This window comes from Aphis gossypii, chromosome X (genome assembly GCF_020184175.1).
Source record: "Aphis gossypii isolate Hap1 chromosome X, ASM2018417v2, whole genome shotgun sequence".
Taxonomy (NCBI): domain Eukaryota; kingdom Metazoa; phylum Arthropoda; class Insecta; order Hemiptera; family Aphididae; genus Aphis; species Aphis gossypii.
The window spans coordinates 21,339,368-21,364,053 of NC_065533.1; the positions used below are offsets into that span (position 1 = coordinate 21,339,368).

At 30.0% G+C, this 24,686-nt stretch overlaps 1 protein-coding gene across 5 annotated transcripts; it reads left to right on the top strand.

Moving 5' to 3' along the window:
- The first annotated feature begins 243 nt into the window (after nt 1-243).
- On the top strand, nt 244-24,401 carry LOC114119677 (protein kinase C-binding protein NELL2-like). 5 transcript variants are annotated; one of them, XM_050206003.1, is made up of 18 exons: nt 244-929; nt 1,563-1,933; nt 4,302-4,575; nt 12,522-12,773; nt 12,847-12,997; nt 13,083-13,365; nt 13,436-13,591; nt 13,649-13,795; nt 13,873-13,966; nt 14,057-14,251; nt 15,910-16,035; nt 16,167-16,430; nt 16,711-17,016; nt 18,057-18,191; nt 18,289-18,557; nt 19,217-19,669; nt 21,114-21,166; nt 21,886-24,401. In XM_050206003.1, the coding sequence occupies exons 3-18, from the start codon at nt 4,425-4,427 to the stop codon at nt 22,397-22,399; spliced, it is 3,549 nt and encodes a 1,182-aa protein (XP_050061960.1). In that variant the 5' UTR covers nt 244-929; nt 1,563-1,933; nt 4,302-4,424; the 3' UTR covers nt 22,400-24,401. The 5 variants fall into 5 exon arrangements, with proteins under 5 accessions (XP_050061960.1, XP_050061964.1, XP_050061961.1 ...); XM_050206005.1 differs by having other exon boundaries at nt 245-929; nt 21,114-21,137; XM_050206007.1 differs by lacking the exon at nt 15,910-16,035.
- Nucleotides 24,402-24,686: the final 285 nt, after the last annotated feature.

A 24,686-nucleotide genomic window follows, 5' to 3' on the forward strand; every position in this document is an offset into this window, starting at 1 on the left:
CGGCGGTGGCGGTGGTGGAGATGACTGTGTGTGTGTGTGTGTGTGTGTGTGTGTGACGGGGAGAAGGGGAGGGACGACCGTGGCGGGGGTGTGACGGGGTGACGGAGGGATCCCCGCCGCACAATAATCGTTTCGGTTTTTTTTCCTTTTTTTTTCTCTCTTTTTTTTTTTTTATTTTTTTTTTTTTTATTATTTTTTTTTTTTTTTATTTATTTATTTTTTTTTTTTTTGGCACACGCCGCGGTGTACGAACCAAGTCGAGTAGCCCGACGATGGTGGCGGCGACGGCAGTGTCGTCTCGACCACGATCACGATCACGACCACGACCACAGCGACAGCGACGGACGACGACGGCGACGGCGACGGCGACAGCGGCGACGACACGGCAGCACCCAACACCGGCACCACACACCGGCGACGGCACGCAACGCGCGCACACATACGAACACACGCGCGCATAGACGCAGCAGACATCGGAGAGTCGAGAGAGTGAAAAAATTATTATTCAAAATTTTTTTTTTTTTTTTTTTGCTTCATCTAAACGAGTCGCGTAAGCGTTTTCATTTTTACGCACACACGCGCGTACCTATATATACATAATATTATAATAATATATAGTATAAACATTTATTAAATTTTGTGCGTGTGCGTCTTCCTCGGCACTATATACGACGACGACGACGACGACGGTGGCGATATATTATTATTATTGTATAATATATAGAGTCCACCGCGGCGGAAAAATAATTACACGCGCACACATAGGCGTTCGCGCGCGTGCCACACTCGTTTTCCATTCGGCTCGGTCGGTCACAGTCAGTCAGTCAGTCAGCAGGCAGTCAGTCAGAGTCCGCCGACCACTGCTCGCGTGCACGACGACCGCGGCCACGGGCGCAGAGTATATAGTGACGTCGACCTGAAGCTACGGGGTGACTATATAACATATAATATATTAAATTATAATTTATAATTTTATATCACACACACAGTGTACCTATACGTAATAATAATAATATAATAATATAATATATTAATAATATACGACGACGGACGTGGTAATTATATTATTATACATTGCGGTTGTCGTATTTTTCCTTTTTTTTTTCGGCCGCGTTAAAATCGTTATTTTTAAATTGGACATTACACGCGAATTAATAGCGCGTACGCCAATTATTGATACGGCTGCTTTACCGCGCGTCTTATACCTACTCTTCTTATATACGCAACACCGCTACCATATAGCACGCACGGTCGCTGCTGCAGCTAATTAATATCATTGTACTGGCCGAGTGTACGACATTAATTTTTGGTCGCGACTATAATATAATATAATATAATAACGAGACGCACGGCGGCGGTCGTGTCATTTCGAGTTTCCGGGAGCGTCTTTGACTACGTTTTTGGAGGGTTTTTTTTTTTAGTTTTGCTTTCCCGTCTGCAATTCGAAATCGTCGTACGCGCTTCGACCGTTAGTATATACATTATATAGTGTAGTGTAGGTACCCCGAACACTGCACATCTATACATTATAGGTAATACATTATATAATATATTCGTTGTAGCGAATAGCCGCAACTCTATCGGTTTGTGCGTGTGAAAAGTTCGCGACCGGCGGCGGCGGCGGCGGCGGCGGCGACGGCGACGGTAGCAGCGGTGCATCGCGCCCGAAAGGTGTAACACGGCGCGATATATATACACATATATATAGATCGCGTGCACCACTGCGGCCTGCATTCTCGATTGGTGCTATGTGTACGGCAATACGCATGGACTGCTCGGATCGGGTCGGACTACGGTTAAGACGGCGTTGGCTGCAGCACGTGGTGTCTTCCGGATCGATAGTTACGGCGGTGATAAAAACGCACCAGCACCAGCAACACCGTCGTCCGATGCACCAGTCGTTATCGTGCAGTTGCTGATAACAACGGAAAAAGTAATTATTATAATATAATATAATATTGCATCCGATTCCGTTTTATTCGCGCGTACCTACATACCTACCTATACAATCACGATAATAATATTCGCAATCATAATATTATTGTTATTGTTACCCGTCCTGTTGTTATTATCGTTGTCGTATTCAACGTTTACACCGATTTTATAATATTATTATTATTATTATTATTACGTTGCGCTGTTTAATGCGATAGATACAAAACCCTTATTATAATTATGTGTCAATCGTCCGCCCGCACTCCCGCGCTAATAATATTATTATATTATTACGACATCATTATGATATTATCGGCGTTTCCGAATTGCGGACAAAGTGACGAAAACCGTGTGAGTTGCGGACGAAATCTAAAAAGGTAACATAGATACAAATTGCGGACACAAATATATGATACTAATTGCGGACAAATGTCCAATTATTATTTTTTATACAACGATTGTAGACGTTGGGAAATTACTGTATTTAAAACGAGCAAAAAAACAGTCAAATATATTATCGTGTCGTCCGCGGTACCTGCGCCGAGCTTTTATACGTTTCTCCGACAAAATATAATACAATATAAATATTATTATATACTTTGGCGCGACTCTGTCCGTTTGTGTGTAGGTACACGCGATTACCGTACATATATACAGACACGACTAATCCAATATTATACACAACTACGACACACGGCCGAGTACGCATATAATAATATATTGTGTAGTCGTGTCGTTTGTAATGCCCCGCGAGCCACCGCTCGCCGTATATAATACGTCTATATCGCACAAGACTCCGGGAATATAATATATTAAATTAATATACGCCGATAATATTATAATATTCCTCCCGCCCGACGCACACGCGCGTTAATATTATATTATCGTCGTCGTTATTATTATTGCACAGGTGCCCGCGGCGGGTGCAAATCGCGTATCCCGTCGCATGTGCAACGGTGTCGACACCGCGTGTTTAGGGGGTGATGTTTACGGATTATTTATTAGGTGGAACGGGGTCGTGGGTACCCTCGTGTGATATTTTGGTCGTGCAGCCTACCGCAGGGGTCGCGGGTATATCCATAGGAGCGCGCAATGCGAAACTGCAGGGTTTTGTATTCCGTATATTTTTTATTCCATCATCTCCACTACGACCGCGTATAGGTTAGGTACCGATGAGGGTCGGAGTCGCGAACAAACCCTATTCATCAAAACGTTAAAACCGTTCACTCGTCTATGACGCCATAATCTATTATTTTATTTTATTTTTTTTTAATTTCAATATTCATAGGTACTATACTATTCGATTTACTTTTATTATCATCATCGTTCGATACGTATCTGTCACGTGCGTTTCTTCAACCGTTACCATACCTATATTTTTATATTTAAGAAATATTTTTATTCATGGTTTAAATTATTCATTTTATAATAATATAGTCTAATATATAAGTACTCACGTCGATTTTACATTAAACACGTCGTTTATACTATAGTACTGCACTGATAAAAAGTTACCGCCAATAAAATAATTAAATATGGGTTCCATTTATAATGGATTTTTATCGTTATTATTCAATTATATAATTTACGAATTAAGTTTTTTTAATATTCATTACAAGATTGAATTAGATAGTTTATTTGCATTTATAATTTATTTACGAATTCTTAATGCATTTGTTAAAGTTTTTAGGCCATCGGCTTTCTATAATAGTAATACGCGATGGCTTTTTATTCTGGAAAGCCGTATTTTATGGCCCTTGAACATGCGACGAAAACATTAATCGTATAAGTAGATACGTTATTACTTATTTATTTCTAATAAGCTAATACGTCCCATCGTGATTCGTGAAACCAAAAACAAATAATAATTCAGTGTGTTCGTTTAATATAATACATAACATTGGATACGAACAAATATCTGCACTAGAAAACCGCTAACAACATCCTAGTTTAGACGTAATTAATTTAAAAAAAAAAAAATCAATTTCGTTGACTCTTGTTAAATTATTATTATATACAAAATTGTACGGAGCATATATTCTTAAGGGGTAGAAGGTGATGTCGCGGAACGGTCGCCGGTCGGTCGTTAAGCTTTAACGACTTTGGCGGTAATGGCCTACACGAATCGATGTGGCGGCTGCGGTCGTCGAGCATTAGTATCATATTTTATTTGGAAATTAGCCGTTACTTCCGACCGTCGTCCATTAAGCGAAAATTTACACGAATATAACAATTGTAGCATATTATGCGCGGGCACGCTATATTGTTACGAATTTTTTTAGTATTATGTATAAAAACGAAAAAAGAATAAATAGGTATATGATATTGACGATGGAAATTTTATTTTTGGTATTTTTCCCGTACAGATTGCTGTCAAAGAATCAAAACTCAGTGGTAGCCACCCACTATCACTCTCAATCAATGATTGATCGTTAGTAGCAAAACAAGCACACACAAAACAGCAACATTTTTGCGGCCGCTGCGATATTATGCTATATACCTGCAGTCGGGTGCAGTGGCGACGGCGGCCTACTACGGTAGTAGCGGCTGTGTTGTTGGCGCTCGCGGTACTAACACCACGGATATCGACAGCACAGAAGCTATTACAAGCACCAACGAAAGGCGGATTAACTCCATCAGGTAATCTTTTAATTGAGTGATGTATATATATTACGAGAGAGAATAAACCCAAAACTATCGTATTTAAATTAGACGAATAATTAACGTTAATTATTTGTGACCACGTGGAATCGATTATTATGCAGTACGGTCGAGTGCTAATGTATAATATATAAGTGTCACATTTATGATTAATGTGAATTAAATATTATATTTAGTCGAACGAAAAAAAAAATTCGCGTCGCCATTTGCCAAGGCGTGTATATTTCAATAAGCCACCATGTCGTCCTCAGACGTCACTGTTTATTTTTTATTTTATTTTTATGTTTTTACTCGAGAAAAAACGTTAAATTAAAAAAAAAATACATAAATAAAAGAAATACCCTACAGTCATTATCTTAAAATTACTATTTGTCTATTGTATAGAGAATATATTGTATAATGTTAATTACATAGGCTTTTTTTATTGTATCTACAATCCGTTATCGTTTTCTATTGTAGATTTTGCAATAAGTATACATGTGTACATTTTTAATTTATTTCTTTCATGGGTATATTCATAAAATATTATTAGGGTAGAAAAAAAGTTCTAAACCGTTTTATATTTCAACTCTGCGAGTACACAGATTGGAAATTCAATAGATACAGATGATACTCGTATAGTTTTATAGAGGTCATAAAAACTATAAACTTCTATAGGAAGCATCAGGAGTTTTGAAGAAAATTGTGTCTACAACATAATAATGATGAAAAAAATATGAACTAGCGCAGCTTTTAACTTAATAAACCTGCTTCTGCCTAGTAAGATTTTTTATTTAAACTTAATTTGCTAAAGACTCACATTACAGTGACCCACTGAACTCAGTTTCGACATTATTTTTTATAAATTTTTTTTTAATCTCGGTAATCATCAAGAATGACAACATTTCTATGCATTAATATACTCGTATTATTTCAAGATTGAAAACAAATTTAAGTACTTAAAACACTTTCAATTTTTCCTTTTAAAACAGAAGTATCCAAAACTACTTAGGGCGTGAGTGTCAAACCAAAATGTATACATATTTTATGTTAATTTGTCTTGATTTTACTCGGCGACCATCTGATACTAATTATTACTGCTACGTCTGTAATATAATTTTTACTATGAGTACGAGCGATGGCAGTGAATAATATAACCGCTGACACATTACTGTATAGTGGTACATGTATTATAGCATATTAGCATCGTCTGTCGCCGTAATAATATAAAATTTTATGTCTCACATTTACATGCACTACGTAGGATATAATACTATTATTTTTTGTTTTTTTTTGTCCTTTATATTTTTAATTTTAAACAAACGGAAAATGAAAATGTTTTTTTAAAAGATAAATCCTACGTTAGACATATTATACATCCATGTTATCGAAATAGAAACGTCATTTATAAACATCCTTGTAGACGTAATAAATTTCATAAATAAATAACGTTTAGCGTTTCAAAAATTACTTTATTATCTTAATATCGGTGTGTATTTGGTTCGTTGCCATTACTGATCGTTATGAACACACACATACACACACTATCGTGTGTCACCGACTGACCAGCTGTTAATTTACCGTGTCTCTTCGCACCATCATAATATCACATCTCAATGCACATGAACGCACACACATTGCCTTCTTTTCTTTATACCTCTCACAGACCATTTCTTCTACGCCACTTGACGGTAATAATAATTGAAGACACGTGCTGTACTGCTGTCAACGTTGGTCAGTCGAGTGAAACCCCCCAAAAGTACATATTTAATGTTATTTTCCCGTTTTTGGTAACGCGATACTAGTGTGTATGTCTAGTGCCTGAAGTATCATTAATTGTCATTATATAGTACACATGTCGTTGTTATTATACACCAACAGTTGTGCTGTGGAGTGGTTGTGGTACATGTGGCACGCGAACAAGACATAGAAATATATATTTTTGTTTAACAGATAATAAACTATTTTTAAGTAGTGTGGATTATACAATTTGGCTGTAACTTGGCGTCGATGATGTTGTGCGATATGAATTTATTGATGAATGAGATATTAATAATTTAGAAAATTTTATAAAAATAAAATATTGTTTATTTTAAGATTAACCGAAAGCATTTAATTTTAATATATAAAAAACTTTTGTTAAATAGTAGTAAAAAAAGTTCTTGGCCACCCGAAGTTCGTCGTCAGTATTTTTTATTTAATTGCCACTAAAATTGTAATTACGTTTTAGCTTGTTCTTTAAAAAATAAAAATAAATTATATTTATCGTCACTCTCCGGTAAAAAAAAAATATCTTAAAAATAAAAATTAAATTAAAATATACTTTATTTATTAATATAAGTTACTATAAATATAAATATTGAACGGATATGACTATAAATATAGCAGTTTAAACTCATAAAACACTGTAAATAAATTCTATAAATCCTATTTTATATTTTATTGTACTTCTATAAATATTATATCAATTTTTAATTGATTATTTAGTATTTGATATTATAACTAATAATGATGATTAAAATTCAATAAAATTAGGTTAATTTTTTTTATTAAACATCACTTACGTGTCGAAAACTCTATATTTATTACGTAATATCTATGACATATCAAGTGAGTGTGAGAAAAGGTGAGAGCCTAAAATTGAGCCACGCGCCGTTTTATATAATATTTACAAATGCTGCGATTTTGACTGGGCTAAACGCTGCTGATGACGACATCCATTTCTCGAAAACATAATATAAATTAATAATCGACTGCGATTTTTTTCACTATAGGATAATACTGCGAATTATTCAATCCTAATATAAAAAAAAATATGCATAGCTCATCATGAGTTCGATAAACTTTTATATAATGACAACAATGACGATATACACGTGCGTTATTACTAATTATTATTATACTTGTACCCACTTTCAAGAATTATTTTCATATTTTACATATGCATTCGTTCATATCTCGCGTTTAGTAAAAAAAAGTTAGTTCCTCCGGGACAATATAATGTAGAAAAAAGGGGTGTATTTGAAGAATACGAGGGTGCAAGAATTGATTAATAGCTAAAATAGTACTCGACAAAATGGTACCGAATGGTACGATATTTTATTTTTGATGGCCAATAAATTATTATAATACCATTAAAGTGATAGTGATGATAGAACATGCAGGGTTATCTAAATATTAAGTCGTACTAGTGATGATGTTTTACTCAGTTTTAGTGCTTTCTTGCGTGTATCTTTCCGAGCTTCTTAGCGGATACATATAATAGATATTGATATATTTCTTTATAGGTTAGATCCTCGAATCTCTACATAATCGTAAAAATCTTAATAACAATATTAACATCGCATTAATTTTAAGAAAACGATTTTCACGATAAAAAAAAATAAAGACGACTTAAATTTTTAAAGATTTAAATTAGATATTATTTACTGTTGTATTAAAACATTATAAGTGGCTATAATTATAAGTACTCCCTTTATATCTAATTATACTGGTTACAAACACACACAGGGAGAGTTTTTATTAATAATACAGATACCTTACTATAAACCATATAAGGGACATTGAACCCAAAACATTTCGCTGATTCCTATAAGTACGATCAATGTTCTTATAATCATATATTAAATTAAAATGCATTACTACATTTTGGATTCAATCACAAACAATAAAACCATTAGTCTGTAATGTAATACTATTACTTTGTTAATAAATAATGATGATGATCATACAACAGATTGAACAGAGTATAAAGAATATTATCATTACTTTCAAAAAAATTATAAAACTGTACCTATGCATAATATATATACATATATATGTCTTTAATTATATTATAATATTTATTAGGTACTCCGCATTATACAAAGGTGATGTTATAAACTAGATATGCTTACTAATTCAATTCAAATTAACAACCAAAATTAATTACCAATTACTATTAAACACAATTAGTGTATTTTATTAATACGTTGTAATTTACAACCAGCATACCGCGTGTAACAATTATTTACGTTTATCGTACAGCGGTGGTGCTAAAGGATAATCTCCTGCTTCTATTACTAATACATCTCTATATAAATATAATTTTATTGCTTTTAAAGATCTCATAGACCATAAAATAAATTATTATTATGGATTTATACAACATATTTAATGTTTTATTCATTATTATAATCTATACGTATTTGTCGTATGAAATATTAATCATTTAGTTATAAGTTTCTTATACAATATAAAATGTTTGTTGATTATTTCTTTTTGACGTAAGGCTTTTTATTTTTATTTATTCGACTATATAATAATAATGTTTATTGCTATCAAAGACAGATATTATATTAAATAACTTATTAATTATAATCATATACTTAATGGTTATTTTGAATGTGTGAATGAATATATTATAATATACATGTGATAAAATCGTAAAAATAATTTATGGAAAACAATTTTATTATTGAGTATTTTATCTTACAAACTGAAAATTGATATCAGTACCCAATAAAAAAAAAGATCAACGAAATTATTTTATAAGGACTAATATAGTAAAAGATAACATACATTATTAGTTATTAACTTAGTACCTATTCTGTTTGTATATAATATTCGTGTTATGTCAGTTAAGCTTCGATGATATAGTAATCATATTAACTTAAAGAATACTATCTCTACTATACTATATACTTGTTTATTTCCACATACTTAATAATATGCCGCATTAAAATTTTAAATAAAATTATTAGTCTTAGTCTAACATACTCGTAACACAATATATACGATATTGTATACCGTATTTCCAAATTTATAGATTTGTAATTGATTTGAAAATGATCTGTTACATTTAAAATTAAATCAATACTTTAATATTATTATACCCTTTTTAATTTAACTAAGTACAAAAATATTTACAACCTCTAATAATTAGATATAGCTAAAAAAATTAACAGTAACACCGATAAATAATTGATAATATTATCCAATTTTAAATAGCTATTAAATTGTGTTTGTAATAAATTATTATCTAAAATGCAATCTCCTCTTGAAATAAATAAAACTGTATAATAAAATTAATAAATAAATTACTTAGTGTTACATCTAGTGTATTATGCATTTACGCATTTATGAACTAAATAATTTATTTAATTATATTATTCATACCAATATTACAACACCATACCCACAAGTGTAGTCACCATCTTATAAACGTACTATTTTATATTTAATGTAGTCAATTATGTTTTGTTTGCTTGAGTATTAGAGTAAACTGAGCTGTAATATCAAATTTCGAGTTAAGTAAATTATCTGTGTTTGTGTGTTAGATTTTTACGATTTTTTCATTTTTAAATAAATTAGGCATGTAAAATATTACAGTATAAAAATTATCATAACTTACTTAAAAATTAAATTATCCTGAGAAATCAACGAATCATATTTTTAATTTTAAGCATAGTAATTAAATAATTCTCTCTAATATTAAAGCTAACAACTAAAAATTAGTTATTCTGAACGTCAATGTTGTATAATATTTTCTACGTTTATACGAAGGAGATGATACATGTTGTGGGTATAACGTCTTGTTAATGACAAAATGAAACTTATAACACTTGCTACAAGAGTTACTGCAATTATCTATTAAGAATCTACGAAAGTATTATTTTAATTGTATTACACTTCATAAAATTTATACCAAATAATAATAGAAAAAACATTAAAGATAGACAAGGCAGTCAATTTTACAGTAGAAACTGAAATTATATATTTATCATTTTTTGTATTTATATACTATAATTATGGTAGCGGGGAAAGTTTTTAAAGTTCAAATTTTAATGCGAATTCAATTATTTTTTTAATTATTCTAGACAATTTATATTAAATATAAATATCAAATCTTATAACATTTTTAAAAATATCATATTATATTTTATTAAAAATTTATTTATTTATTCATCAGCAATATAATATTAAATATGTTACTTTAAATAATACAGTATTATTATAGTTACTAAATAGGTATTTAATGTTTGTAAGTTAGTAATAAGTATACATAGATTATCTAATCTCATATTTAAAATTTCAATATATATTTGAACTAAAACATTTTTTTATTTAATAATTATTTTTATATACCATACAAAAATAATTTTATAGATTTTTTGAAACAAAAAATATTAAACAATATTTGTTTTTTAAAGTACTTTAAATAAGAGCATAATTTTTAATCCTATTAGAATTTTTACCCAATACACTTATAAGTAATTTTAATTTGTAAAAATGTATCAGAAAATACACGCACAGGTGAAACCTGAACTTAATTAAACAAAAATTTTAAATCGTTTTTGTGTTTAAAATAGAACCAGAACCTACTATTGATTTTACAATAATGTAATTTTAAATACATTTTAGCATAATAAAAATGTTCTAAAAGTTTATTGTAGAGTAATTTTTTATTACTGAAGTTATATATTATACAGTTTGTGTATATATAAATTGAAGATTTTTTTATGTATTCCAAACTATTCTACTCCCATTAAAATTATAAATTTACTAAAGAATAGTTACTGATTCATTGATCATAATAATTTATATATTTTACTGAACTATAAAAATAGCTAAAATAAAATTATAATTATGGAGATTAGGGTTTTCTATAAATTTTAATCCATTTCAATCATATAAAAAATGATGATATTCAAATAAATACGTTAATATATTGAAACGTACAAATGTCTATTCATTTTTTAAAAATCTATATAAAAACTTCATACGTTATACAAAAAAAGTATAAAGGTATATTTTAATATTTTTAATAGTTGCTTGTAACTGTTATTAAAATAAAAACAGCTGCACATCCTGCAAAAATGTATGTCTACTTTAAATTTTTAATGAAAAATTGTTTAATTATTTAAAACTGATTGTTGAGAGTAGGTTAGTATGTGTAATATAATACGTAAATTAATAATTGTTTTTATTTTATACAACACCTAATCAATAGTAGTTTTAAGTTTATATCTAATATTCTCTATTTTCATTATCAATAAAACAGTGTCTAAAAAATTTAAATTTTATTATAATATAGAGGCATTATTTATCTAATTGAATTGTAGTAGGTCAAGTAACTCATCTAAAACAATTCTGCACACCCTGTGAAAAATTTCTGCGTACGCCTTTAATATAGTGAAATGTCCACTATATTTGAAATGTTAACAAGCTTTATTTAGACCAAATACAACTTTAAATCTCCGTGTTAAACTCAAATTTTAACTTAAGTTCTTTTAATTTCTGAATTTTTAAAAAAATTTATATTTTTAATAGGTTAGGTTTTTAGGTTAAGTAGGTACATACTGATCAAAATAACAGTATACGAATAGCATTATTAACTTACCTATAATTCTAATAACGATAAAATATAGTTTTCATAGAAATTTACTTAATATACCTAGGTACATTAGGCTATAATATGCATACAAACATAATATTATTATAATTATCCATAAATCTATAATTAATGTAAATTAATGATCTGATTTCAGAGTTTTGTTACGTTTCCACTTAAGAAAATTTTTATTTAAACTTTAAGTTCATCTTACTGATAGTTTGATATACAGAATACTTAATATAGAAAAACTATATAAAGCAACATTTATTTAAATATTATACCTTGCCTTTACTTAAGTGTAGTTTATGATATCAACATTTCAGACATAATAGTATTAAGTATAATCCAACATAAACCTCAACTTAAAATTAATTTTAAAAAACTTTTTGAATACCTTAGTGAGCGAGTACAGGACTATATAACGATGACAAACCTTTTAAATTAAACTAACGTAATAACTATACACTGTATACATTATAATATAATTATATTCATGTTATTTTATTCATGCTATTCATGTTACTTATTAATCAATACATTTATATATATATTTTTTTTTATATTAAAATAGCTTCATCACTTTCCCAAAATAATATCAATTATTTCGCTGTAAACGAAGCTAATTCACCGTTGGCCATTTTGGATTTGCTTGAAGCTACTATGCAAATATACCACAATTATCAACATCATTTTAGCGGTAGTAATAAAAGTGATACTACTAGTTTTACATCGGGAGTCCTACTCGTGGCTGTATCTGAAGATGAATTTTTTAATCCCTATGTTTTTCCTCCAAACCGGTTAAGACCAGCATATAGTATGCAAGGTATATTCATTATAAATCGATTAAAAATTAAGCAATAAATTAACAAATGATTTAAACTATTTAAACAAATTAGGTGAGTCGAGACAGTTAAGAGTTCCTGACATTGTTTATAAACGTGCAATTCAATTATTAAGAGGTGCGGACGAGTTAACTATAGCGGCAGTAGTACGGCAAGAACGTACAAACACTGGATCTATAGTATCATTTTCTCTCGACTCCAACAGGTATCACCAATACAAATATTGACAATAATTAATGGAGTGAATAAAAAGAATCAATATTAACATTAATCGTGGTGGTATCATTTAGATACTTGGAATTAGAATCAAGCGGACGCAAAGATGAGGTGAGATTGCACTATGTTTCTCAGGGTACCCGTCGTGTTCATACCGAAGTTTTTGCATACGCTCTGGCTGATGGCCATTGGCATGCTGTAGCCGTAACACTGAGCGGTACCCAAGCACGCCTGTTCATAGACTGTCGGCTCATATACACGCGCACTTTGGCCGCCGGACCGGCTGACACTAGTTTTCTAGGATCGCCGGATTTATACGTAGGCCAACGCAACAGAGGAGTACATTCAATTTTCAAGGTATTATAAAATAATAAAAATTGTTCAAAATTGTTTGAGAATGAACACTAGATGAATCTATCGTTAACAGGGGCTTTTACAAGATGTCCGATTGATTAGAGGGGCAGACGGACAACGTGTGCAGTGCCCTAACCTAGATACATCATGTCCAACGTGCGGTCAATTCATTGCCATGCAAAAAATGATGGAAAACTTGAACAAAATTGTGCATTTGTTGAGTGACAAAGTACGTAAAAGTTGAAAGTTAAAAGTTGAAAAAGTTATCAATGTGTTTCATATATAGCTTGAAGCGGCCGAAACGAGAATCGCTGAATTAGAAACTTGTGAATGTCGCAAACCATGTGTACAGTATGACGAACGAAGTAATACCACAGTTATGAAAGTTGATGGGTCAGTATGGCAACATGAATGCGAAACGTGTACATGTTTGGTAAGTACCAACTTCCCATATGTCATTAACATGATCCATATTTAATAATAAATAACTATAATATATCATATTTTCAGCGTGGTCAAATAGAATGTTCACCAGTTAGATGTCCCCAAGTCAATTGTAAATTTCCAATACGAAAATCTGGTGAATGTTGTGACTCTTGTCAAAGTATGTTAACACAAGATTTAATATTTACAAAACTATTTCAATAATTATACGTTGGTCATAACACTTATGTAATGTAACTATTAATTTTAGAAACATGCCGAGCCAGAGGTAATATTTTATTTGAACATGGTGAAACTGTCAATTTGGAACCATGCTTAACCTGCATTTGTCTCAATGGAGTGGTTAAGTGTGACAAAGTAGACGCACAAACTCAATGTCCGGTCTTGGAATGTGATGTATCTGAACAATTTTCCGTACCCGATCAATGTTGCAAATTTTGCCCAGGTAAGATTGTTAGACAATACCATTTCATTAGTTCATCAAATAATGTTGTTCAATAATATTGACAGTTTTTTTATTAGACTCGTCCAAACAAATAAAATGTCTTTATAAATGTTTGTTAAATGAACATAATTATAAAATTTTACCTATCTCTAACTTCTTTATAAAAAAAATAATCAGAACAATACAACTTAAAACCAACTACCTATTTATCTAGATTCTAGAATAATAGAAGTACTGAAAAATTTAAAATAATTCATAAAATACAATATGATATTTGAATAAAAAGGTATTTAAATAATTACATGAGACAAAATTATTTTTAATGTTTAAACAATTATTAAGCATTAGTATATTCTACATACAGATACCTATATAAGTTACATTCTTACTATCAAACAAACGAGTAATTAGACAGTTAAAAAAATGAAATATATTATAAGTATAAAATACACACTTCTATATTATAATATTAAAGTTATTTTTTTATTATTAAATCAATTATATGCTGGCTCAAAATTAAATGCGATATGCATGTTTAAACGGTATATTTTAATTTTATGTTAATTAATATAAAAAAAATACAAAATAAAAGTTTATATTAAAAAAATTATTAGAGAAGGATAAAGGTAATTTTAAGACTACCATATTGTTGTGGTGAAATGTCAATATTCTACTACATACGTATACCACTATACCTACTATAATATATGTAATATAACTTTTAACTATTATAAAATACTTTTCCCCTTTATTATTCGTGGCTTACAAAGAAATAAGATACGTTTAAGTGCATAACCTTCTTAGTAACACATGTCTTAAAACATGTGCATTTAATCTTACACATATGTCACATATGCCAACAGTTTAAAATTATTAGGGGTTCGGAAGTAAATATTGCTTTCAATACGTTGCCAACTTGAGTATGAAGTACCCATTAACTAAAGTTATCTATGCACATTATTAATAGGCAATAATTAAATAAATAATTTTTCTCAAAAAAAAAGTATTTTGAACACTGACATTATTTTAATTTATAAGTTATAATACTGTTGATCTCAATATGTTTTCAAACTCTCAATATTTTACCATAAGTCTTAAACCATGTGTAAAAATTAACAACACATGTTGAAATAAAATAATAAATTATATGTTAACAAGATATTGGTATTAAAAATTAAAGAATTATTACTTTTATTAAATTTTAGGATTATTTTAGTATGAAATAGTAGATATTATTGTTTACTAAATACTAACAGTTACAATTAAACAAACATTTAAACTCGCATGTTACTTTTTGAATGTGTTTTTTATTATAACAATTATGTAGTATTTAAACAATTATTTACAATGGTCAATGACAGCGTAGGCCGTTTAGAAATCTCAATTTTCCAGACGGTCTACGGGTACAATAATTGTAAATAATGTGTTTTTTGTATTAATTAATCACTTTTAAAATACTAAAAAAAAAAATAACAAAAAATTCAATTATTATATTATTACATTGTAGTAAATTTTAAAGAAAAATTTTCAAAAAATATGAAATATGTCACCAAGGGAGGGGGAAATAGCCTTAAACAATTATTGTTTTTATAACGCCTTTTATTAAAATTTAATTTTAATCTTGTATGTGTGTGTATTGTATGTAAACGCTTATGCAGGCGTCGATTATTGTGCACGAGGTGGACGTGACTCGTGTGATCCAAACGCTATTTGTATCAATCTAAAAACCACACACAAATGTGCGTGCGCTGTTGGGTACGCTGGTACCGGTTTACAGTGTGATGGTAACTAACAGTATTAATAAATTCTGCTTGTTAACTTGCGTTATTACATTAATAATTACGCGTCTTAATAGCATCGCATATGTATAATAATATCTGATAATAACACGAATCGAATTAATTATAATGTTCAGACGTGGACGAATGCTCGAGCGTCGGCGGCCCAAACGGACACCACTGCGACGCTAACACGACAATTTGCGTGAACACACCTGGATCGTATTCATGCAAGTGCAACGCCGGATATGCACATCTCAATAGATTTGAATGTGTGGATGTCGACGAGTGCAGCAGTGCGGAACCACCGTGCCATGTACACGCTGTTTGTACCAACTCGCCAGGCAGTTACAGCTGCAAGTGCGCGGAAGGTTACGAAGGGGATGGATACACTTGCAGACGTAAGTGTGCATAGTTTTAAAACCACGACGGTCCGTATTTTATTATTTATTTTCGTTTGCATCACGTAAACTCTTCATTAATTCAGCTCGTACGTTTTTATGAATAATTTATGTCTGCTAGCGTTAATTGCGAAAGTTGTAATCATGCTGTACTTACTTTAAGTACTCGATATAAAACATATGTTTTCAGGGATTTATTCTAATAATATTATACGGATCTAACCAATTGGTCGTACTGTATATTAAATACAAATGTTTTTATGATGCACGTATTTTACAGCTGTATGTCAGCAAAAGTGCTTGAACGGCGGCGTATGCACACGGCCGGACGTGTGCTCGTGTCCAAACGCGTTTGAGGGGCCTGCTTGCGAGTTAGACGTGGATGAATGTGCCACTGGGGCACATGGATGTTTAGGCCCTTCATCCCGTTGCGTCAATATGGCTGGATGGTATTACTGTGCGTGCAGCCCGGGCTATCAGAATGTAGTTATGTATCCTGCTTCGGCCGACATCGCCACCACAGCTACTAGTGACTTGAACGCCATGGAATCGACCTGGTCGTCTTCGTTGGGCACAATGTGTCAAGGTATAAGAGCAATGAGCATTCATTATATAATAAAATTATGATTTATCAAAATCGGTGCTAATGGGGAAACACGAGGATATATAATTAATGGGTGTGTTAAATTTGAATTCAATGATAATTCATTGATTAAAAAAATAATGAAAATAATGACGAAATACTAGAATTTTAAACTTTGATTCTCTTCCCCTCAAGTACCAACCACATTCAATTCAATACCAAAAATCACCCTCAAAATTAAAAATTAAGACATTTTTACTATTCCTTAAAGTAACACCAGTCACAAAAAAAATGATATTTTATATATTCGCGGTACCTAAATGTTTGTGGAATTTCGTTTTTAAAATAGCTATTTTTTAATTTTATCTTTTTAAATAATTAAAAATTTATTAAAACTGAGTAAATATAACACAAAACTAATCAGTTGTATTTGTCTGAATCACTTTTAGTTATTATTCGTGATTTTTATGATAATTCATAAAAATAAATCTATCTATCGGCACAATTGACGGTTACATTTTAAATTATTTCACTCTTTGAAACCCAGTAAGCTATAGTTAATTTATTTATCTCTATCATAATTTCAAAATAATAATAATACAAAGATTTTTTTTACTATAACGACTTGCTTTACTCTAGTTTAGTAATTGTTTACACAATTTTAACATTTTTTTTTTAATTGTTAGAAAAATAATATAATGTAATACATATATTGTTTTTTTTATTCATCACGCTATTTAAAACGAAATTTCAATATAAAAAACTTGAAAACATATTAAAAATCTACATACAATTACTTATTAATTAAATAGATTGATTTACTATGGTAATGATAACTCGTATATATACGTTATTATAAGTTATACTTCAGAATATTACACCTACTTATACCCATACTTTTCAATAATCCTGTGACTATATGATGTATATAAAAAAAAATAGTATACATAGTATACTATTATAACATACTAACATATAGTATGTTTAGTATAAATAGTATCAATCTATGTATAATATTATTTTGATTTGTTCATTATGTTTAGATATTGACGAATGCGCGATTAATAACCATACATGTCATTCAACGGCTACATGTATAAATACCATAGGTTCGTATGAATGCAAATGCCCTACAACCAACACCGACGACGGCAACAACTCTTCGAAATGTAAATCGAGTAAGTTCATATAATAATAGCATACCATGTGCGGTTGACCGCGTTGTCAGATTAAAACTCAGGTGTTATTTTAATTTTTTCCTACCCCGTCACGAAGGCTGTTTGTATAAAGACGGCGGTAATGCAGTAACAGAAGTGAATGACGGCGCCTGGTTCATACCGAAAGAGTGCACCAATTGCACGTGCACAAGTGGACGTTTACATTGCGCACGAATCGAGTGCGATTGCACAAATAACGACCATGTACAATCCATTTGTTGCGCCCATTGTAACGCACAAGCATCATGTGTTCATCAGGAATTGACGAACGTAAGGTTCCGGAGTGGCCAACAATGGATATACCAGTGTCAAACATGCGAGTGTTTAGTGAGTAAATAAAAAAATTAAATTATGTTTTTATTATAATTATATACCTGTGTACATAATATGAGGGCTCGGGTGTGTATATATAAAATACATATTTTAAAATGTTTCCTTAGTAGGTAGGTACAATGATAAATGTTTCAAGATATTTGGAATTAAAACAACTATAGTTGTTTGTTTTTAATTTAATACAATTATTCCGTATTTCAGTAGGAATTTATAAAAATATAAATGCATAATATATTGAATGAATTTTTGAATGCTTATAAATATCAAAATGAATACCCCATTTCTACAGAAAGTATTAGAAATAAATAGACAAGTTATATATGACGATTAAAAATTAAAAGTATGTCTTTATTAAAAGCTTCCAATCACAGCACTTAAAAAGAGAAAAACATCCAGATTATCTTAATCTACCACTATAGAGTCAATAAAATTATCCGATTACCACAAATATTGCATAGCTAAATATTAAGATGTTAGCTATATATCATATATTTATATATGAGTATCTACATGGGTTTTCAAACATGCATACATTAAAATCCGAGACCTGGCATAATAGCATGCCATAATATATGATAATATCTTAACATGATGTTGATAATCGTATAAATATCTACACATAACACAGACATAAACCGTTCTTGTTTGCATAGATGGGTCAAGTAGACTGCTGGCCAATGCAGTGTCCACCGATGTTACCTGCAGGCGCAGGCAGCTGTAGAGACTCCACGGCAGCTACGTTTGCCGAATACAACAACCCAGTAGCCGATTGTTGCGCACCGAGATGTGATTCCAAACCCCTTTTGTCGGCTTCATCGACAGCGACAACCACGACTGCTATAACCGCTGCTGATCCATGTATTCACCAGCAGCAGCAGCAGCACCTACAGCAACTAGACTGGCACCGAGGTGGTGAAGCAAACGATGACGACGACGACGGCGAGTACCACAATAATAGCAAAAACAACGACGATGACATCAAAAATAATAACAATAGCACTACGCCGCCGACCGTGGGCCAGCCGTGTTTCTACGGTGAACGAGCCTATCAGTCTGGAGCCCGTTGGGATGATCCAGTGGACATGTGTACAACGTGCGATTGTAAGGTAAAATAAAACGAAAAAACGCAACGCCATTTTTAGTCATAAAACCAATTATTTACATATTAATATAATATATGCATAATAGGTACCTATTGTACAAAACGCGTAACAATTGTAATATATAATATATAGGTATTAGCGAGTATTATAATATTTTCATTGGTTCGATTTTTTTAACCGGGGACATAATTCATTAATGTTTTGACGGGCATTATACCCATTTAAAAAATATCATAATATATACCTAACATACCTAACATACAATACTAGGGTATCCATTTAACGTAAGACACTCATCATTTCAAAAATTATTAGCGTTTTTGAAATTATGAATTGTATTATATTATTTTAAGTTTAATTCGTTGTCATGTTTCAATTTTTTTTAATAACAACGTGCATTTTTTATTTTTTATTCCGAAATACAATGTATTTTGGAGTACTTCTAAACATAAAAATCAAATTTTGGACGAGTGGTTTAAGAGTTAGGTATAAATATTTAAAGTTTAGATAACCCGAATGGTGTGATATAGTGGTATCTCGCAAAATATTGGTTTTGTACTCCTCTTGTCAAGACTTTAAATATTTATAATTTAACAACTAAAAGTCTAAAATTTGATATTTTTTGATAAAAATATACAAAATAATATTTTGCTTCGGAGTATTAAATTATAAGTGTATCTTGGTACCTATTCATATTAGTAAAAGAATTGTATTTTTTTTTTAATGTTATTTTGTTACGTTGAAAATTATGTAAAAAAATATTTTCAAAACCTAATGTGTGTCTTCGTTAAATGAATCACTCCGTAAGGTAGATAACATTTCTAAGAATATCATTCATGCTATATACGGTGTAACCATACATTATACATATACCTACTTACTATAAAAGTAATGCAAAAAAAAAATAATAATACAAAATATATACATTTTATGTTCGCGCACGGCTCATATTTTGAATATACAATATTAATATCATTATTACCTATCTATTTTATAGCCAACGCGTGTTGAGCTGCTTAGAAATCTTATTATATTATGTATATATATGCCTCTAAATATATATATTTGTAATTCGGTATCTTTGTCGTGCATGCATATATAGTGTGTGTATATTGTATAATGTATATGAATGTGTGCGCGTGTTAATAACGCTGACTGGCTGATTTACATAATAATATTATTATTACGTTCAATCAAATTAGTAAATAATATTATAGATGCGTCGAGCAATAACATTTTTTGCATTTACCTAATACTTTTGGAGATCTTTGCAAAATATGTCGTTTTTACAAATCCAATATTTAATTTAAGAACCAAATCCGTAACAAAAAACAAGATACTTTTGTTTTACACAACTAACTACATATGTCTTATCATATATTTTCGATTTTATTTTCTCTATTAGATTGTGTGTGTGTTAATATACATTTTGTGTGTTTCCATTCAGGTGCCGCCGTACTGCGCCCAATCGGTGAGCAATATCGCGTGTTGTGTGCATCGGTAAACTCTCACATCTTTTTTTTATCCAATATAACCTTTATATATTTCGGCTTCTCTGCTGCTATTATAATGTATTACATCAATTAATTACCTTTTCTACTGTACGATATTTATCAGCTTTTTATAGATTTTTTTCTCAACCCGTTCATCGTAAATCATATTTCCGATGTCGATCTACCGTTCGATGTTTCAGCGTTTAAGCGCGTTGCAATCGTTGCATATTATGTCGACCATCAAAAACACCGCCACCACGCATGCACATCTAAAAAATTAGTTTGCACGACTTAACCTGGTAGCACGTAAAATAGTCTTGTGTAATTTGTTTACATTTTTATAGTCATGAATAATTGTTGTAATGTTCATAAAATCACGCACGCATGCACTCATATTCACTCTCTTTTTTTTATTAATCATTCGTGGTTACTAAGTGGGATAAAAATAAAACCTTGCAGTAAAACATAGTAGTATAAGATGCTCCTTGCAAACATTACTAGACAACGCACAATTTTTTTTAATATGCATACCTATATATATATATATAATATATATATATAATATATATATATATATATATATATATATAATTAGTTTCCGCCGACAGAAGATTATTATTTTGGTTGCATACGGTGTCATCCATGTCGACAAAATAACGAGCATCTGTCGGCGACGTCCAACTTGCATTTTGTCGTTTGTGAATAATAAACAATGTTTATTTTTAGGACGGAGTACTATGTTGTTCTTACAACGTGCATCACTGCAATAATAGCACTCTTGCCGGTGCATCAAATCAATCATCAAGTACTGACGCCAACTATAATGTGTCTACTTATCAGCCTCTTCATATTTCTAACGAAAATACCAGTAGTCAATCTACCGATACGACATTACGGCAAGATGTTGTTAAACGGAGTCTTAGGCGTCGAAGACAAGCAAAAATGGTTAACAACGATGGCGATAATAATAGTGATACTGACAGTATTACTTCTCTTGAATATAGTAGTAATAACAATAATAGCTTTAACAAAAAAGACTGGTGGTGGAGGAAAACAAGACGGCGAAAAAGAAGAAGGACTCAAAATACGAGTAGCCGTCAGAACCAAATTAATAGTATTAGTAGTGAAAAACATTTTAACAGTAATAATAAGTTTATCAATAATTTTGGCTCTAATAGTAAAAATGAAGACAATAATGTTAATAATAATAACGATAACCACCACGATAGAATTGTTGTAAAGACTGTTGTTGTTACTTAAAGTAGATTTTATTTATTGTGTTTGATGAGTGATGACGAGTCGAGAGAAAAGATAACTGCAAGCAACACCGGCGGCGACAATATAAAATTTAATTTAAATGACACAATTTAAGTGTTTATTAAGAATAGGAAACCAAATTGACTAAACATAGGTAACATAAGAGAGGTAGATAACATAACGTGTTACCTAATTTCTTGATTTTGATTTAAAAATCAGTTTTGTATTCGTTAAAAATCGTTGCCACCGCTGTTTGCTATTTCCGCTGTGATAATATATAATACAAATAATTTTAATGCTATTAGTAAAATATGTATAGTGTATACAATATACATATATTATCATATATTACATGTGTATGTTTGTATATAATATATATAATACATTATAGACAAACAGCCTATATCGCCCCTCCCCTCCTCTCCGCTATCTATTTGTTATATTTTGTAATTTTAAAAATGTACTATTATAATATTATTAGATAAGTTTTATTATTATTTATTTATTTATTTATTTATTTATTTATTTATTATTATTATTATTATATATATTTTTTTTTTTTTTTGATTGAATTACTAATAAATTAGATAATCAGCTGTGCAGGGTGTATTCAACAAACGATAATAATATTATATAATAATTATTATAAATCTATATAATCTTGCAAATTGTTGAAGTGTTGGCTTTGTTGGTATTAAGAAATATACTACTATTATTAGAAATTTATTATGTTATGAATAATGTTCATTTTGAACTAAAATACAAGACTGCTGGTCAACAAATGTAAAATATAGACGCGTTTAAAATATAGATAAATATAATATAATATACATAATAATAATAAGCGTGTGTATTATAATTAATAATATTTAAAATAATTAATATACCAACACCGCCGCACTAACGAATGCTCTTTTCCTATAAATTTAATTGGCAGCAGACAATAAAAATATTAAACGATGATAATAATTATTTAATGTATATATATATATATTATATATATTATAAAGTTAATAATCATGTCTATGTATATATATTATATATATATATATTACTATTAATATTATAGAATAATTTTTCATTGTTAAATTAGTTATACTATTGTTTTGTTGTAACTCATAAGTTACGACATGGATTTGCTCTCTTTCTTTCTGTCTTGTTAAAAGGTGTTGTAATTAATTAAAACATTTTGCAAATCAAATATATAACGATACTGATTTTTAAAGTAAGACAAAGTAATCAGTGCTCGGAAAAGACACTTATCCGCTCCGAAACGCTATTTGGCGACTCATAATAATATTATATTTAAATGTTTTATTTCTTATGAATTTCTATAATACTATTAATTTTTACTCTATAAACGGAACATAAAGTTATTTTATAATGAATAAAATTGTAGAATGTTGAGTTCAATTTTACTACATTTATTTTAAAGAGTATTAATTAATATTTGTTATAACATACCTACCTAATATTTAATAATACTTAATAAATAATAATTATTTATCATTAAAATTAATGTTAGAAATTTGATTTAAAATTTAAACTGCTCTTCTTTTTCATGGACTCAATTTTATTATTTAGTTATATCTTTATAAAGCGTTTCGGTACAGAACTATTTGTTATTTTGAGCACTGAAAATGAAAAGCCTATACTGTTCCTATAAAAACCGAGTCGTATTAATTATTTATTTATTTAAAATAGAAGTTTAATACTATTATGTTGATTATGTATGGGTGTGTAACACTACCGCATACTACGATGTATACTATATGATATGTAATACACATAAAATATATATTTTTCAGTGTAAAAAAAAGAAATAATCACTGTAACTATGCGTAACATTCAGTCACAAATACACACGTATACACTCACTCTTTCACATACATTTACGATATACACCTACTGTATAACAATTGTATAATAATGATTGATAATGACAATGTTGATAATGATAAATATAGAGATAAAAATTTTAAAAATGTGATGAGCATTTTTTTTTTATATAATCCTACTATTTTCAGCGAGAATCTTGAAAATTATTAATGCACAAAATATAGCTATATTATCTCCATTATTTGAATTATGCGACTACTATCTTCAGTTTTCGTTTGAGAAAAGTGCAACTTCAAAGATGCTTATAAAGAAAAGGTAAATTTCCACCGCAACCCAAAATAAAATGTTTTAAAAGTATTTGAGTAAAGTTAATTTCCAAAATACTAAATAAGTAATAAAATAAACAAACAGATATGAAGATAGATGTATTT